Genomic DNA, 18,609 nt, shown 5'->3' on the forward strand with positions numbered 1-18,609 from the left:
AATTGTGTGATATGTATGTGAATACCCCAAAGAATTTTGCTAAGTATTTTTATTTTATTTTTTTATTATCATTTTTTTTTTTTTTGGAAAAATTGAGTTTATTTGGAAGCTAAATTGAAAATTAATTTTTAGTATGTTTTTAATTTAAAGAGAAGATTTTCTTCCAATCTTTTATAAGTTTTGTATAAAATTAGTCTTATTTATTTTTCTATTTAGCTGATTTAAGAAAATAAAAATTGAACTAATAATCGTTAATAAGAACAATATAAGTATAATTAAAAATTGAACTAATATTTTAATAATCAAATGAAATCTATCCTTTTGATTTAATCAAAATAATGGCAGCTTTGTTTAATATATACATTTGGAAAATTGAGCCTAAATGTTATATGCACGGTTCGAATTCGCAACTTCAGGGTGGGAATCTAAACTCTCAACCATTAAGTGCACGTTTTAGGGTACAAGTCCGTGTTTGATGGCAAAACATTGGATTTAAATTATCATAATAAATTTCATTATGTGAAAAAAAAATATTTCAAATGAATATTTTATATGTATAGAAATGAGTCTAGAATTTTTAAATTGATTTTATATAAATGTAAATTTAATAGACATTATAAGCCACATTTTCTTTCAACAAATAAAACATCTAAATCGAAATTTTTATTAATTTTTATCAACAACCATATGGACCACCACCTCACTAAAATATATAGTTAAAAAAAAATGCATTTGAAACCACATTGTGGTTGGGAGAAAGCGTCAGAATAGGGGCGTGTCTACCGATCCAGTTCCCTAGCTTAGCTTCGTGAGTGGAAAACAAAGGCATTAGGTTCAATAGGACTTTTTCCCATAGTGCATCAAAGATCACGACTTCTTCTAGAAAATGAATCACATCAAAAATACCACCAATTTAACTTCTAAAAAATGAATCACACATTTGCATGCATAATTAATAGGACACATACATAAAAATTGAAAGTACATATATAAAGAGCTTATATTACTTCTTATCATATTATATTGTACCACATGATTTATTACATTGTGACCTATTCCAATTGCATGCAATCTCAACCATCCATCAAGTTTCAAAAACTCATGATTGAACAAACATTTCATCGCCATTAAATTAGTTTCAAACCAAAGCAAATTGTTCATCAAATTATTAAAACCTCAGTTTTTCATGCAGCAAAAAAGAGCCTAAAAACACACTAAAAAAATGCAAGAAACATCAATTTGTCTTTCCATCAGAAAATGCCACGGAGAAGACTAGCTGCAGCGGAGATGGCAGCTCCGGTAATGGCGTAATGCACCAGCTGCTCCTGAGTTGCGCCCTGTGATGTCAAGGCTAGAGCTGCTCCTGTAACTGCACCTGCAACTGCACTGTTCTTCTGCAGCAGCAAAAATTCAAAAGTTTGGTTTTTCATATATATATTAAAAGGATTATATTTTATAGCAAATTAAGGTGCATAAAAACTTCATTTGCGTAAAAATTGGCTTTTTTTTTCATTTTCAGTATTTTATGGAGGAAAAGAGTAAGAGATTACCCAGTCATGAGTTCCACGAGCCTCTCTCAAGCTATAGGTTAACCCAGAGTAAATGCCGGCAGTCAAACCTATAAAATAAGCATCCCAAATAAAGTAAAATAACATTACTAACTTTGATTTGATTTTCGTTAAATAGAATTTATTAAATCTGATAAATTTAAATTTATCAAATTCATGTTGCGATGATTCTTGCTCACAAATAATGGCGGAATAAATCTGTTAACTCCCAAAGGAGCTCTTAGAGGTGGTAGTAACCCAGGACTTAAATACTATTTTTTGGCATTACACCTAGCCAATGTGGGACTTTTTGTCCGTGACATCCTCTTCCACACAATCACGTGATGCCCTCGTAACGGATCGACTCTACCGAAGCTCCCACTAGACCATGGAGAGTTCACACATCTGACAGACAGTAATCTGTTCTAATATCATTTGTCACCTCCCAAAAAAACTCTTAGGGGTGGTGGGCAGTTCATGACTTAAATACTATTTTTCGAGGGCCTACACCTAACTGATGAAGGATTTTTTTGTCCTTGAGAGTCTCATGTAATCAGATTTTACATCATATAGGTGACAAAAAGCGAGAAGAAGAAGACAAAAGCAAGAAAATTGGATTTAACAGAATGTTAGATTTAATTTTAATATGTTTTGGTGTTTGGTTGGATTTGAGCAACATAAGACTGAAATAAGGAGAACTTACCCCATTGGAATGATTCCCTTCCAGTGTTTTTTAACTGGACACAAAAGAATAGAAAAAAATAGATAAAAGAAAAAAAATGGATTTCTTTAAAATATGAAATTAAATTGTATCCCACTTCTCACCAATGCTTCAAGTGAGTTATTACTATGATCTCCTGCACAGTAGCAAAATGAAGAAATATATTAACTTAATAATTCCGAGCATTAAAACTATAGAAAAATAAATAAATAATTACAAGCCCATTTACCTCTCAGATCTGGGAACCTACGCTTCTTTGCACCCGAGAGATCTGGCACAGTGCTAGAGTCAATACCAGAACCTGAATTAAAAATGCCTGTTTTAATCTTTAAAAGTAGAAAATCAAAAAGTTACTATAAAAATACATACAGCGCAGGCGCCTCATGCGCCCACACACACGAGAAAATTTTCCGTCTGGACGCCGCACATACAGACAGCCAACCGTCAGGCGTCATGCCGTTGTATACATTAGCGATAAGCGAACAATTGGCTATTCGGACTTGCGGAAGTCCAGAATTAATATTTTCTCCACACACCAAGCACACATCGCACGGGCACACACCTGCACACACACTCCCCCACCCACCAGACAGACACACACATATAGGAGATGAAGTTGTAAATAATGAGATTACCATCCACAGCACTGAAATAGACATCTCGGGAAACTGCATGGATAGCTCCAATCTGTAGAAATCACAAGGTGGGAAAAACAGCCAAGTTAAAAATAAGGAAAATTTACATACACACCGCACAAATCTTATTTAATTACATAGACACCTAAACTGATCAATATACATTTACAGTACATTAGTGTTACAAATCTATGCATGAAAATATGTATTTTACGCTTTTAAAAACTAGGAAGAAGTAATAATTTTGATTTGATATAAAAGAACCAAATGCCATGCATGTAAATATGAAAGTTTTTGGTGGTAGATATATAACAACATAAGAATTACGTTATGTATGCATTCTTCAGTTTATTCAGCAATGAAAACCACATTACTTCATCTCTTGAGTTAAGAGGGCATTTTGATTGTGTTCATAAGGCAGCTTGAAGTTTTCTTGAGGGGTTCAATCTCTACAAAATGAGATAGTGTGGAACATAAGCCTTGATTCTTTCAACTGTTATCCACAATCAAAAGCTACACTTCACAAAAAACCGAGTGGGAAAGATATGGAGGACTTGTATGCATGAATTGTCAAAAAAGAATTTAAGTTTGAAATCAGAGAGATCTAGGCTAAAGATTTAAGCCTGCTAGTATCAAAACTAGTCGTTATAGAAGAAGACAGAAGCCCTCAGGTAGAGGGATACCATGGTTAATAAAGTTGCTTTTATGCACAATTACAAGTCTCAATTTTGTTGGAAGGACATAGATAAATCCAATGCACTAATTAGAAAGATATAAACTCTTATTTATTAAGTTTTGAATTTTTAGATTCTGATTAAACTTTGCTTTCAATGATCTGCCTAAACTCAACTTATTCTACAACCTTAAATGGAGTATAACACAAATTTTCTATAGAGGCTCCTTCACTAAAAGAACAAAAAATTTGGATATTCAAAGAATCTATTGCATTTATATTTGATAACTATGTTATTGATCTAATTTTTTAATTAACCAAAGATGGTCGTCATACAAGAACCTACCATTGTGCTCTTCTATGAAAATCCTCTTATTATCTTTAGGATATAAAAACTTGCCAAGAAAAACAATAATTCAACAACGTATGATATCTCCATATCTAAAAATGTACTCAAAGAGCTCTGCGTTGTAGCATAAACTGTCGAATTATGCAATATCTCAATTCTAATAATACAAACTCTTAGAAAAATTGGATTTATTGTCCTTCCTATTTTTTGTCTTCTTTTATCTCCAATCAATTATTAGGAATTATCTCATTGAATTTATTGCCTTTCTATTTTATGTTTCCTTTTCATCTCCAAGTAACTATTAAGAACCTCATGTAAGGTATATTTATATCTCTTTTTCATATCAATAAAAGATCCTGCTAAATTCTCAATTCTTACAATTGGGTTTTCTCTCCCTAGTCCTCATCCCTGTCCTTGACCTCAGATTCAAGTTTTGCGAGAGTCTACACTCTTCGATTGAGTTGTAGCATGGTTTTTCTCAATTTTCTGTTTTTCTACTTTATCTTCTTTGTTCATTTTCTTCTGCATTTATTACCACATCTTAAGAGAACAGTCTTCTTCTACAAGGTCTAGTATGCAGCATCTTCATGCATGCCAATATCGTGTAATTATTTCTTTTTCATATCAAAAAAGGAACCCACTGAATTTCTAATTCCTACATAGTATTAGAGCCACGGGAACTTACCCTAGCGGTCGATACCATACCCATGCCATTGAAACTCCTGCTGCAGGCATTCCATTGCAGGTTTTAGGTAATCTATCCTTCCCTACGGGCCCTTCCCGTTGTCGGGCCTACCTACTGCCAGTTGGACTCCCTTCCAGGACCGATTGAGCTCCTTCCAGAAGTCAGATTTCTTCCCTGCAGACCTTCTGGCCGCCGAACGTCCCTCCTACCAACCAAAATTCCTCCCAAAACCACCGAATCTCCCTCCAATTGACTAGATTCTTCCCTTGCAAGCTTTCTCTCGGCTGGACCTCCCCCTCCTGCAAACTAGAAACCATCCAGGAACATCAAATCTCCCTTATGTCAGCTGAATACATACACTACAGGCCCTCTTTGGCTGACAGCTAAGGGTTGTCTCTAAACCTTACCTTTGGCTCCGTCGGAGCCATGGCAGATTCATCCACCCCTGAATTGCCATCCGACGTACCCCTTGAGTTCACCAGAGGATCAACCCAAACTTCTCCGTAGACCGGAAGACATGAGAACCACATAAATTTTTTATTAGTGCCCACAAACTCAACAACTCTACCATCCTCTAATGATCTCAAGTTATTTCATTGTTAATCAAAGGTTGAGATAAATTCAGCTACTTCACAGATATGACTCATGGACCTCCTAAGACTGGCCCAACATATGCAGCGTGACAAGTGGAAAGCTTCATGGCCATGTCATGACCGATTAGTTCCATGAAGAACTTGATTGGTAGTTCTTATCATTTCTTCTGTCTGCAAGTACCTGTTGGACTATCTATTGTGACACCTACTTCTGGACACTAGTCTTGGATTTCTCTTGCAATTCTTTTCCTCTTCCAAAAAGTATGGAAAAGAATTATGTTCCAATTATTGTTGGGCCTGAACAAGGATCTCCATGAAGTTTGTGCTTGTATATTTGGTCTTTATCCCATCCTTCAACCAGGGCAGCATATACCAAGATTAATTTTATAACGAGTTGGGTTTGTATCCCGAGCAAAGGGTATGCACTCAAAAATTTTGAGGTCTAAAGTGGAGAAAGGCTGGTTGGTAAGAAAACAATACATCAAGACGAATAAGGGGGGTCTGAAATTTGTGAATTTTTTTATGAACTCTATTGATGAGGTTGTTGGCTGTGAAGATGACATCATTCAAAAAACCATTTAGAAATATTAATATGAAACATAATGAAACGAAACTTCGAGAGCATGTCTTGTTTTTTTTGCTTAGCTATGGCATCAATACATGAACTATAATCGAGAATGCCCTTGCTAAAAATTATCAAAATATAGAATTAAAATACATGGTCATTATTCGGTCGGAGCATATAGACTTCCTAACTAGCCCAAACCTAAAGTCAATCACACAAATCAAAGGATCACTCTCAAAATCGCTGACCACCAACAGTGGGGTTAACTTGACTTAACGTACGCAGCCAAACCTCTAACAACCTATTCAATGAAATTATACTCGGTCCTTTTTTCCTACTATTTTTTTTTTTTTTTGCAAAAACAGAATCATATAAAAATGGTAAAATTGCAGTGTAGAAAACTGACCCCTGCAGCCTTGACGAAGCTATCGGCAATGCGATTGAGGAGAGGATGGCCCAAGTCAAAGAGCGAACCTTTGTCAAAGTTTCTCAAGTCGTCTATCAGATTTCTCGTCTCTGATTTGAGCTCGCTCATTTTCCTTCTTCCTTCTTCTTCTTCTTCTTCTTCCTTAAAGCAGTACAGAACAGAGAATGAAACAGAGAGAAAATGATGGAGAAGCTTTTAAGAAGAGGAGCAATGGCTATAGGATTAGTGTTTCAGATTGCATGCAGAACGCGACCGTCGCACTGCTTACGTGTGTGCATGGCAAGCTCCACGTGTTGCTTTGCCACCCGGATATCACTTGCCAAACTGACACGCGGCAGATGGGCAAACATTATCTGTCAAGGAGATATGTACGAATTTCTGAATGTAAGATTTATAAAGATAAAAATCTTTGTGCATATTTACATATTATTTTTAGTGATATTGATTCAAAAAAGATCGTTGAATTAATTACTTTTTTAAAGTTAAAATCTTAGAGATGATGCGATGAGTTTCAGTTCTTATCTTAGTGATGATAATACAACTTGAATGTGATGGCATAAATGATGACCACATCATGTTGGAAGGGCAACCTATATAGCTTTTGTTTGAAGTAAATTTCTTTAAAATGTTCATGTTTGTCAAATCGGAAAGAGAAAATATTTCGTTCGGATGTCACACATCTAGACGTCCAACCACCAACGATCACGTTGTCATACACGTCAACGTAGGGTGACATAGCCGCTAGTGATTCTCCGTGCAGACATGCAGATGAAATATTTTTTTCAATCGGAGGAGGAAATATATGATATGAAAACGGTGAAAATTTACCAAATGTTATTGTCTCTCAAAAGAAGCCATGCCCTTTCTAAATGAACCAAAATCAATAAAAATTGAGGGGAGTTGAATAATCTTTATTATTCAACAAAAGAAAAAAAAGGCAGTAAGATTGTATCTTTTCAATTAGCTAAAAGGACTAAATGACTTCAGGCTTTTTTGGTGGTGATGGTGATATTTATAATGTATTATAGAGATTTGAGTAATGTGCTTGTAAACATGAATGTTTAGGCAAGATATGTTAATACATAAGAATTGTTTGGTAAGTATGTAACATGACCTAAAATATAATCACTTGAACATTTTATTACCCTAATTTGAGTGGCCAAAAAAAAAGCATGACATGATTTTAAGTAAGAGTGTCAAAAAACCGACCCGATAAGTTGACTTGACTCGAACCCGCCTCAAAATATTTGGGTTCAAGTTGACTTGATTAATTTATAGATCGGGTTCGGGTAAAAAATCACAACATTTTTTAATTTTTCTTGTCAATTTTAAGTGGACTTGTCGACACCTTGACATATGAATGACGCAGTTGACATGAATCAAACCCACCAACTCAAACTTGACTTGAATTTGGCCTAAATAACTATTATGCTTATATTAAATGAGTTACTAGAGTCGGATCCAGTCAATTTTGGGTCATACTCAGATCAGCAAATCCTATTTGGCTGCTCAGATTCTTAAGACAATAGTTGAGAATGGTTTGGATTAAGTCTGAGTGACAAATTTGTAAATTTAACAAGATAAAATAAACATAATATTTTATGAATTACCAATTTTTATTGTGATTGTTACCAGGAAATCTGTCCAGTTAGTGATTATCAATTTACTTAAGATATTCAATTTTCAATTTAGAGACTGAATAAACTTTAGAATTGTATAAGTAAATATTTATGTAAATTTAGAGCTTGCATGTAGGATACAACCAATATAACCAATTCAACCAATACAACATACAGATTGTGAAGATCATGAAGGTGCAGAGTCTGCACATGCGGATTTCTTTGTATTTTAGTTGTATTGGTTGTATTAATACAACTAAAATACAATGAAATTTACACCTTCCACACATATTTTATCTGCACCTATTAAATATTTCCTCACGGTCTTTCTAAGTTTTATTTCATTGTTTTGGCTGATTTTAGCTCTCTCGATGCCAAATAATTTCAAAATATGGTACCATAATGCTATATTCTTTGTTTTTATAGATCCTTTCTTTTCATTTTCTAGCACCGTAGCACCCAAATAAGTGGAATGGAGTTGAGGAAACAAATTATGAATGCGATATTATAGGTGATTTTAGTATTCATCGTATTATTAATTGTAATGATTATTAAAGAGATTCATTATTTATTGTATTAATATTTTATACAATTGATGTTTATTTCTGTTATTTGTGAATTTGATATTAATTGTTTGAGTTTTGTATGTTGTTTGTAAAAGATAGTGTTGCACACTTCGTTATTAATAATGAAAAATAAATAAATATTAATAACCAAAATTCTTAATTAACCTGAATTTTTTTTTAACTTAATTTCTTCAGTGTTTCTTGGTGTTGTAATTAATTCTCATGAGCTTTAGTTAATCGCTGTTATAAATTCTATATTTTAAGCAAATTTTCTTATTGATTTGCCCTGCAAACTCCATGAAAGCAAACTAGCCGTTGCCAAGTTCGCATGATATTTAAATTTAAACCAGCACTTTCCCTGGTTTCTTCTACCTGCCATTTTCCAGCCATTATCGCTGACCTCCTTCAATCATGTATCTCAAGCCCTCCCCTCCGCTCCCATCTTCTCCAACCAATTCACGCACAAGCCCTTGTTGCCGGCCTCCGGTCCGACCTCTTCATCAACAATCTACTCATCAAAGGATACTCTGAATCCGGCCTTCTCCACGAAGCCTGCCAACTGTTCGATGGAATGCCTCAAAGGAACATCATATCATGGTCCTCCATGATCTCCATGTACACGCAGCATTTCCAAGCTGAAGATGCCCTTTTCCTCTTTTCATGCTTTCGAAGGTCCTCCACCTTCTCAGAAAACCCCAATGAGTTCATTCTTTCCAGCATTCTGCGAGCCTGTTGTCAGTCAGAAGTTCTTACTGGTTGCGCGGTTCAAGTTCATGGTCTTGCCGTTAAGACTGGTTTGGCTTTGGATGTTTTTGTGGGCACTGCACTGATTAACTTCTATTCAAGGAGTGGGTGCATGGAACAAGCCATGGTGATATTTGAGGAGCTCCCAGTTAGGAACTCTGTTACATGGACTGCCATTTTGTCAGGCTTCTGTCAAATGGGGCGACATGAGTTGTCCCTTAGGATGTTTAGCCAGATGAAGGCCTCAGGAGTGGAGCCTGATATGTTTGTCCTTTCTAGTTTGATAAGCGCTTGCGCAGCCATGGAATTTCTCGAAGGTGGTAGGCAAGCCCATGGTTATGTATATAGAAGGGAAGTTGAGATGGATGTCTCTGTTAATAACGTGCTGGTTGATCTTTACTGTAAGTGCTCCAAGGTTGGAACTGCCAAAAAGGTATTTGAGAGGATTTCTTCCAGAAATCTTGTGTCTTGGACCACTATGATTTCTGGCTATATGCAGAATTCATATGACATGGATGCACTAGCTTTGTTTTCTGAAATGAACAGGGTAGGATGGAGACCTGATGCATTTGCTTGTACGAGTGCTCTGAGTTCATGTGGTTCTTTAATTGCTTTACAACATGGTAAGGAAGTACATGCATATACCATAAAAGCTTATTTGTGGTTTGATGGATATGTAAATAATGCACTCATTGACATGTATGCCAAATGCGATGCTTTAGATCATGCAAAAGTTTTGTTTCATGCCATGAATGAACAAGATGTAGTTTCTTATAATGCCATGATGGAAGGGTATGCCAGACATGATGAGATTTCGGAGGCTTTCACTCTATTCAACAGGATGAGATCCTTCTCCTTACATCCAAGCCTTCTAACTTTCGTGAGTGTTATTGGAGTTTGTGCGTCATTGTCCATGGTGGATACCAGCAAGCAAGTTCATTGCTTGATAATTAAGTCCGGTGTAACATTGGAACCTTTTGCTAGAAGCGCCTTGGTTGATGTATACTCTAAATGTTCATATATTGATGATGCAAGAAAAGTTTTTGATGAGATGGAAGAACGGGATTTAGTCATGTGGAATGCTATGCTGTTTGGGTATGTTCAGAATGGTCAAGGTGAAGAAGCTCTTAAACTCTTCCATCAACTCTTCATTGTTGGAATGAGGCCTAATGAATTTACCTTTACTTCAGTTGTTGCAATGGCTAGCTCTTTCGCTAGTCTCTTCCACGGTTCACAGTTTCATGCTCAAATTACGAAAGTGGGTCTAGAATTTGATTCACATGTTTTGAATGCGCTTATTGACATGTATGCAAAATGTGGAAGTATCGAGGATGCTCGGACTTTATTTGAAGAGATAAATGAAAGAGACGTTGCATGCTGGAATTCGATGATCTCCAGGTTTGCACAGCATGGGCACTACAAAGAAGCACTTAGGATTTTCGAGTCAATGGTAGGTAAGAAAGTGGCGCCGAACTATGTAACATTTGTTGGTGTGCTTACAGCGTGCTGCCATGGCGGGCTAGTTGAGGAAGGATTATCCCACTTCTGTGCTATGAAAAATGGTTTTGGAATTGAACCAGGGATGGAGCATTATGCTTCTGTAGTTAACCTTTTGGGATGTGCAGGGAGATTGGTAGAGGCAAAGGAATTCATTGAACAGATGCCAGTAAAACCTGCTGCAGCAGTATGGAGGAGCTTGTTAAGTGCTTGCAGAGTTTATGGGGATGTTGAGTTGGGAAGGCTTGCAGCGAGGAAGGCAATCTCGTTAGATTCGAATAATAGTGGGTCACATGTTCTAATGTCTAATATGCTTGCCTCTAAGGGTATGTGGGAAGAGGTGGAGAAAGTAAGGGAGAGGATGGACCAAATAGGGGCTGTGAAGGAGCCTGGTTATAGCTGGATTGAAGTGAAGAAGAAGGTTCATGTGTTTATAGCAAAAGGATTGGAGCATCAAGAAGCAGATGTGATTTATTCAATGCTAGATTGTTTGACATTGATGCTTAAAGCTTTTGGATATGTACCCTACATTGCTTAATCTCTGATGATGGATGTACTGGATGAAATTGCATGCGAAGTTTCATAGCATAAGTTATAATAATGAAAAAAAGAGCTATTTGAAGTGAAAATCATCTATTTTTCTCATCAAATGCGTGGAGTTTAAAATCAGCTGTCCAGAATTAGACGAATGCTTTACAGGTAATGCTGGTTGAACTTTGCCAGCAGCATCTGCGATTCCAAGTTTAGAAATAATATTAGTTAAGGATTTACTGTGAAATACCAACTTGATTGAATGGTATATATGATTCATCCAAATATGAGGAAAGAACCAATTTATACATGCATGGTTTATTCTAGCCTTGATAATTTGTATAGCATGAGGAACCAACCATACATGCATGCATGATGCTGATTATTTTGATGTACATAGTTTATGTGGGCTGCATTTCATATCTTTTAGTGCACTATTGTTGATCTTTGCTATGATCTTAGATGTATACATGCTTCATCGACATCAAAGTTTTCGGCATAATGAGTTGGCATGCATTAATGTAAAATGTCCACTTCTTGTAGTTTCTATTTAGTCTTTTAATCTATTTACTTTAGTTTAGAAATGTGAGAGTATTGAGTTTAACCTCATGCATGATACTTGAATAATATGTTGATATAGAAACACTAGTGATTACCTGTCATTTTTGAACTTAATGTTTAGGTTGAAAATAGTTTTAATTATTGGTGTGATGATTATGAGTTTGATTGCAAGTGCATGAGGACCAACTCCAAATTCACACTCCCTAATTGCTTAACATAATCTCTTTTTGTTTTGGCTTCTACAACTTCCATTAATCATTATCTTACTCTGTTTCACATGGTTGATATTTTACTTAAATCAAATGATGTAATAATTTTTTTTAATTTTATTTAAAACTGCAGGATTCTCATAAAGCATAAATTTCTATCAACTATTTTAGGATTATAGTTTTTTAATTAGGTGCCAATATGTTTTTTGGATAATTCTTCATTTTGTTATTTATTATGCTTTTTGTTGTTTTATATTTTCGTATGATCAAAATTTTTGAAGCTCTTTCACGAAAGACCAATCCTAAGGTTTGCTACATCAAGCACATATTAAGCTCAAGTCAAGCCCAAATGTTAGATTTGGTCCATCAAGCACATGATAGCAAATCAAACGGTCATAAATTCAAGTTTCAAAAAAGGTCATAAATTCAAATTTCAAACCCAACTTCTTGAGAAGAGGGAGCATCTACATGTATAAAGAGAGGAGAAAATGTCACTTCTATTGAGGAAATTCCTGGAAGAATTTCCTTGCAAATTCACTGGGGCTTAGATTAATTAGAAATCTAAACCACACCACAGAATAGAATAGCATAAATTCAAAAAAATCGGAATAAACTTACAAATAGAAGCACAAAAAAAAAATCAGAAAAAAATGCGAGAATTTAATGTGAAAAAATCCGAGAATAGGAAAAAACCGCGGAGCCACACCACCATAAAAATTTCACTATGAAAATCAAAGGGCTTACAGAGACCACACTCAATTTCTTCTCCTCTCTCAAGGAAACTTGTGAGACCTCGCTCCAAACTTTTTTTCTCCTATCTGACGAGAGAAAAGCACATCGAAATCACCGAAATCGTTCTCTCCGACACCTGTCATCTTCACCTAGATTTTTATCGAAGAACACCTAAGGAAGAAGTAAACTCACGCCGCTCGAAATTTGGCCTCTTAAACCAAAATCCTGCTCCAACCGCTCCGGGTGCGTAGACGCACGAACTTGGCCCGGAAGCGTCGTGCTTTTTAAAGCGAACAGGAGCACCCAACCTAAATTGGGCACTTGAGCTTAAGTGCCCACAACCCATTCTCTGTTGAACTCTAGAGTGGGCGCTTAAGTGCCCACAACCCGATGCAAAAGTGTCGGTTGCTCGGTCCTGAGCGTGCTTGTGCGGGTACTCCAAATCAGTCTCATACCTAACAACTTCTGGATTCATATTTAAGTAATTTAAGGAGTTTAAACCTTACTTCTCAAATTACACTTAAGAATAAGCAAGGGCATTATTGCAAGAGGGGGTTTTGTAGTCTTAGTGCATGAATTATCATGATTTTTACCTATTAATTATCCTTGAGTGCCCTCTTCTCTGTTGAGCTCTAGAATGGGCGTTTGGGTGCCCACAACGTGACGCAAAAGTGTTGGGCGCTTTGTCCTTAGCGTGTGTGTGCGGGTGCTCCAAATCAGACTCCACACCTAATAACTTCCAAATTCATATTCAAGTAATTTAAGAACTTTGAACCTTACTTCTCTAATTACACTTAAGGATAAGGAATTCCATTATTGCAAAAGGGGGTATTGTGGTCTTTAGTGCATTATTTATCATGATTTTTACCTATTAATTATCCTTATGATGTGATAGACTATTAAATGAATGCAAATAAGGCAAATATCTTCTCATATAGTTTATAGTTTTTTAGCATCTTTACTTATCTTGTTTTTCTATAAATACAACTTATATCTAGGAATTTATTCATTCAATCTTAATCAAATCACTATGAATTGATTTTTCTAGGATTGAATGGTGGTGTGATATTATGTGGAGACTAATATATTGGTATTGAAGTTTGTAGGGTTTAGATTATGGCCTAGAGAGACTAGAACAGAAAGGAGATGAAATAATGAACAAAGCACAAAATTTTAATGAAGATCTCACCAAAGAACCTTAGATGGAAGTAGATGCCACAAGCAACTTCAAATTCACTTGCAAATAAGCAAAAACTCTTTTAGTAATACTTCAATGTGATTCAAGCTTACCTAATACTTGCATATATGGAGCTACTAGAAGTATTACATAGAGATAATCTAACCTCCTTATTGTTATCTTCATTTTACTTGCAAGCGGGGTCAGCCATAGCTTTATGTGGAAGGAGAGTGCCATTGAGATATCTTTAAAATCAAGTTAGGAAAAAGGTCAACCAAACCTTTCAAGACAGGAGAGTGGCACTTTGATATAAGCACATATTGATAGGGGTGTAAACGAGCCGAACACGAGCGAGCCCAGGCTCAACTACTGTTCAGCTCGTTTATATTTTGAGCTCAAAAAGTGTGTTCTTGCTCGACTCATTTACTTAGCACAAGTTATTCACAAACAAAGAGTCATTTTGACAACCATAATCATGTAGCCATAAGATGTTAAGGGTTGTGACAAGATTTAAAAATTATTGTTTATATTAAAACATCATTTGAATCTAATTTAATATTTTTTATTTCATGTTCTTAATTAATATTTTTAATTGATTATAATTCTTTGTAGCCTTGGAGTCAATTAAATTTTAAAAAAATACTACTCATCAATATATATATATAATTGATGAGTAGTATTTGGAGCCAAAATAAAGTCAAACACGAACGAACAAATCTTTGTTTGTTTTTGGCTCGTTAACTTAGCAAACGAGCCGAACACGAGCTGTTCGCGAACAACAAACCGTTTTGACAGCCCTGCATACTGAATCCAATCAAGAAGGAGACAAACAATTCTTTAAGGCAAGTAGAAGCACTCTTAAGATTCCCCGCATGTTAATTTGAAGGAGAGCCAGGTATACATGTTTATAAGAGAGTGGAGTTTATTTCGATTGACTATATTCGTCATGTGCTTTTCATGCGAGGTAGGAGCCTAGGAGGTCAATCATGCAATGATGGGAGAGCCACTTCCATTCTAGTTGTTTGCTTGATTGTCATGAAATTAATCAGCATGTTCATGCTTGATACTTGATAAATGAGGTTTATCTTCAAGGGATTCGAGAAGCGACATGTCGGATTGGGGGCTAATGCTATTGTTTATATGTCCTTCTTGGAGGATTTAAAACAATCTTACTCTTTTTTAATATGCAAAAATCTAATCTTCGAGTAGACTCTTCTCAACTGATGTCATTTATAATAAAAATATAAGTAATATTAAACCATATCACAAAATTTAATTTGTCATAATCGTCACACTCATTTTCTATACATTTATTTCATTTAATGCATGTATCGTTTGTATAATTGTATCCATACTTCCAACCTTCACTGAATAAGTTAATGTATGAGCCAAAAACATTAATTAGAAATATTGGATGTGTAATCTGACGTGAACATACCCACAAAAGGTTGTACTTCTTTATGATTTAAGGGACATAGAATGTTATTTTAATTTTGTTATCATTCAAATGTCTTGACATGCATTTATCTAATGCTTTTTTCTAATGTTTAAAAAATAAGGAATAAAGATTAAAGTGAGTCTTAATCATCATATCATCCTTACAAGATATGATTGTCATGATTATTTATTGTAAATAATTTTTATAATTTAATTTCAACATATCTGCTAAATTTCGATATGCATCTAACATGTGTCCTCACCTATTTACAGGAGAAAATTTGCGTACTTAAGACGTACACAGCGCTACGTACCTCTGGTAGGTTACATCGAGGGTATTGAGGGTTATATCCGCGTTATACCTCCTGTAACCTCCATCCCTATGACCAATCTGTAACTTAGAAATATATGAAAACAGAAACGTGAAACTTACTAGTTACAGGTTACAGGGAGAGAGGTTACGAGAGGTATAACGCGAATATAATTCTCACTACCCTCCCTATAACCTACAAGATGCACGCAGCTCTGCGTACATCTTACATACACAAATATTTCTCCATTTACATAGCGCTCTCCTCTAATCTAATATGAGACAATACTTTATAATGCATAATAAAAACACTTGCATTGATAATTAAGGAAAAATAATTTATCCCCCTCAAATATACTTATTCACAGTTATACGCATATCAACTGACTCACGACGGTATTATTCACAAATTGGCATTAGTGCACTAATTATTTTAAGAAAATTTACATGCATACCACATAATTCTTGTGTATTTACATATCTAACACCCATAATTTTATATTTAAACTTACAACACTTCTAATCTCATAAACCTATTCATTAAAAAACACATTTCACTTTTAATTGGTGATAATTTTTATGCGATGTTAATAATTTGAGTCGCATGTAAATAAGAATGTCATATGTTATTATTAGTATGTAAATACATAAGAATTGTGGTATGTATATAAATGCCCCCTTGGGACGGCTTTGTAAAAATCCTATAATCATTTTTAATCAAAAAATTAGGTGCATCCTTCAAACTTCATAAAAATTATAAAAAAAAAAAAAAAAAAAAAAACCCAACTTGGACCAAATGCAATCATAACTAAGCAGAAGCAACATCTAAAATGCAAAAAACGTAGAAATTTTTTCATCAAAATCCAAATTTGATTATCATAATATAAAGCACAAAAAAGTTATTTTCTTGCAACAGTACCAGAATTCAGAGTAATTAATTTCTCCATTCTCATTCCAACTACTCACAGCTTGGCAAAGCCCTTCTCCTTCAAGCTCTCTATAGTTTCTTTGAGGCTCTCCTCAAATGGCCTGTAGCTGATACCCAACCCCTTCACCTTCTCCTTCGAAACATGATAAGTTGGGATAAAGGGCTCATCACCTGCAGCCCTGCCATCAGAAACATTTTTATTTCAGATATATATCATATAAAATAAATAAATAAATAAATTTTATTTTTTGGAACTTACTTCTCAGGAACTTGAATGGAAGGATATAGTTCTTTGATGAGCTTGGCGAGCTGAGAGAAGTGGAGCACTCTTTCGACTAAACAATAGCGTCCGCTTGCGGAAGGATTTTCGAATGCCAGAATATGTGCTTCAGCAACGTCTTTTACGTCAACCCATCCGAACGTTACATTGGGGAACGAACTACTTCCTATAATGGCACACATTTTATTATAATTGATATATTAAAAATTTACACTCCAAGCCTCTTTTTTCTTTAATAAATTAGATAGGCAATTGTGTTAAAAAATATATAAATAGGTGCAGAAGGAAATTATATTGGAAATCACAAATGATAATGTTGATGGTGATGAAGAAAACAATAGCAAATGGTCATATAAGAGAAATTATGAGTATTTCTCAATTCAATTTTTACATACATCCCACGGAACCTATGCATGATAAGGTGTATTTCACTTTTAAAAGCAAAAAAAAGGTGGTATTTTATATGTTGATGCGAAAGATTTAGGTGGTATAAATGTAAAAAATAAGTTTTAGTTGTTAGATATGTACATACATAGCAACTGCATGGTATGCCCCCAAAAATACATCTTCTTGCGATAGATATCCACAGAATGTTAAAAATGTATGATATGCAAACATACCAACAAGCAATAGATACTGATTAATCTTAAAAACCAAAGACTATATTTACGCACCATCAATTAATTTCAGTACTGCTTCGTTGCTTGTATTAAGTGTTGGCTGAAGAAGGGGGCCAATGACCATCGCAGGATTTATTGTAACCAAATCAATATCATGATCTTTTGCAAACTTCCAAGCAGCCTCCTCTGCCAATGTCTTTGACAAAACATACCAAACCTGAGAGAAAAAAAATTAGACTGATATGACAAGGAACAGCATAACGATGTAATTTGTGAAGAAAAGATGGACAGGAAAGTGAAGCCGTTTGCCAAATGGTCATATACATCCATTAGAACAAGAATTATCATATATAAAACTTAAATTTTATTTTTTACATTTATACCGCCCAAATATTTCATGTCACTTTAAAAATACCACATTTTAAATTTTAAAAAGTGAAATACACCTTTTTCATGCATAGGTATGGTGGGATGTATGTAAAAAATTGAAGTTTATGAGTTAGATATGTAAATATATAGGAATTGAGTGGTCTGTGTGTAAATCATTCATAAAAATTTCATTTTTAAATTATAAACTTAGAATTGCGATGGCTGAAGGATCTATAATAAAAGATCGTGCTTTCGCTAAATTCATGCAAATATAAAAGTTAATGGAAGGAGATTAGAGATTGATGTTTGTCTCGTATATTTGACTTAATGGCCACTAATATTCATCCATAACTTATAGGTTGACTCAAAAACTCTAATTTAGGCCCAATTTCTCTCTGCTACAACTGTATAAATCCTTGAATTTATAAACATCTACAACTTATAGAATGAATGAATCAACAAACAACACAAACAGACAACATTATGGAGTTGCTTTTACCAACCTTTTTTTCCTTGCATAAATCTGGATTGGAGAACCATGTTTCATCCACTGTAACATCAGGATTACGAGGTCTTTCATTGTACGAAACAGCTGCCATCGATGAAGTCACTACTACCCTTTTAACAGTAGAAGATGATTTAGAGCAGGAATTCAACACATTGAGGGTTCCCTTCACTGCAGGATCTATAAGCTCAGCCTGAAATGAAAAAAACAAACTTGAGTGAAATTACCAACTGCAACTAAAACTACAAGTTACGGTAGCAGACAACCTTGATAAAGCTTTGAGAGAAAAACAATATCCAAGTGTTGACCTCACTTTTGGTTGAGGTCTA

At 34.9% G+C, this 18,609-nt stretch overlaps 3 protein-coding genes across 3 annotated transcripts in view; 1 reads left to right on the forward strand and 2 right to left on the reverse strand.

Annotated features, from left to right (window-relative positions):
- Window positions 1–1,165: 1,165 nt before the first annotated feature.
- On the reverse strand, window positions 1,166–6,367 carry LOC110032844 (outer envelope pore protein 16-2, chloroplastic). Its single transcript, XM_020736611.1, has 7 exons — window positions 6,175–6,367; window positions 2,904–2,955; window positions 2,498–2,569; window positions 2,373–2,404; window positions 2,251–2,284; window positions 1,551–1,618; window positions 1,166–1,394 (listed from the first exon to the last, which is right to left on the reverse strand). Exons 1-7 carry the CDS (start codon window positions 6,301–6,303, stop codon window positions 1,251–1,253), a joined length of 531 nt encoding a protein of 176 aa, XP_020592270.1. The 5' UTR covers window positions 6,304–6,367; the 3' UTR covers window positions 1,166–1,250.
- Window positions 6,368–8,585: 2,218 nt separating this feature from the next.
- On the forward strand, window positions 8,586–11,668 carry LOC110032845 (pentatricopeptide repeat-containing protein At4g39530). Its single transcript, XM_020736612.1, has one exon. The coding sequence runs from the start codon at window positions 8,709–8,711 to the stop codon at window positions 11,157–11,159; it is 2,451 nt and encodes an 816-aa protein (XP_020592271.1). The 5' UTR covers window positions 8,586–8,708; the 3' UTR covers window positions 11,160–11,668.
- Window positions 11,669–16,404: 4,736 nt separating this feature from the next.
- LOC110032846 (cinnamoyl-CoA reductase 1-like) overlaps window positions 16,405–18,609 on the reverse strand; it is a 4,859-nt gene continuing 2,654 nt past the window's right edge. Inside the window, exons 3-6 of the mRNA XM_020736613.1 lie at window positions 18,279–18,473; window positions 17,461–17,623; window positions 16,766–16,952; window positions 16,405–16,685 (exon numbers count right to left, since the gene is read on the reverse strand). Of these exons, the coding sequence (XP_020592272.1) occupies window positions 16,541–16,685; window positions 16,766–16,952; window positions 17,461–17,623; window positions 18,279–18,473 (690 nt within the window). The 3' untranslated portion in view covers window positions 16,405–16,540. The remainder of the gene's footprint in view (window positions 16,686–16,765; window positions 16,953–17,460; window positions 17,624–18,278; window positions 18,474–18,609) is intronic.

The sequence above is a fragment of the Phalaenopsis equestris genome, unplaced genomic scaffold, assembly GCF_001263595.1.
Source record: "Phalaenopsis equestris unplaced genomic scaffold, ASM126359v1 Scaffold001038, whole genome shotgun sequence".
Lineage (NCBI taxonomy): Eukaryota > Viridiplantae > Streptophyta > Magnoliopsida > Asparagales > Orchidaceae > Phalaenopsis > Phalaenopsis equestris.

What these genes read in the sequence shown, in the direction of transcription:
- LOC110032844 (XM_020736611.1), bottom strand. Translation starts at nt 6,303, where the DNA reads ATGAGCGAGCTCAAATCAGAGACGAGAAATCTGATAGACGACTTGAGA. An exon ending in TAGGTTCCCAGATCTGAGAG is followed by an intron (nt 2,405 to 2,497) that starts GTAAATGGGCTT and finishes GCTACTGTGCAG; the next exon opens with GAGATCATAGTAATAACTCA. An exon ending in ATAACTCACTTGAAGCATTG is followed by an intron (nt 2,285 to 2,372) that starts GTGAGAAGTGGG and finishes TTTTGTGTCCAG; the next exon opens with TTAAAAAACACTGGAAGGGA.
- LOC110032845 (XM_020736612.1), top strand. Translation starts at nt 8,709, where the DNA reads ATGATATTTAAATTTAAACCAGCACTTTCCCTGGTTTCTTCTACCTGC.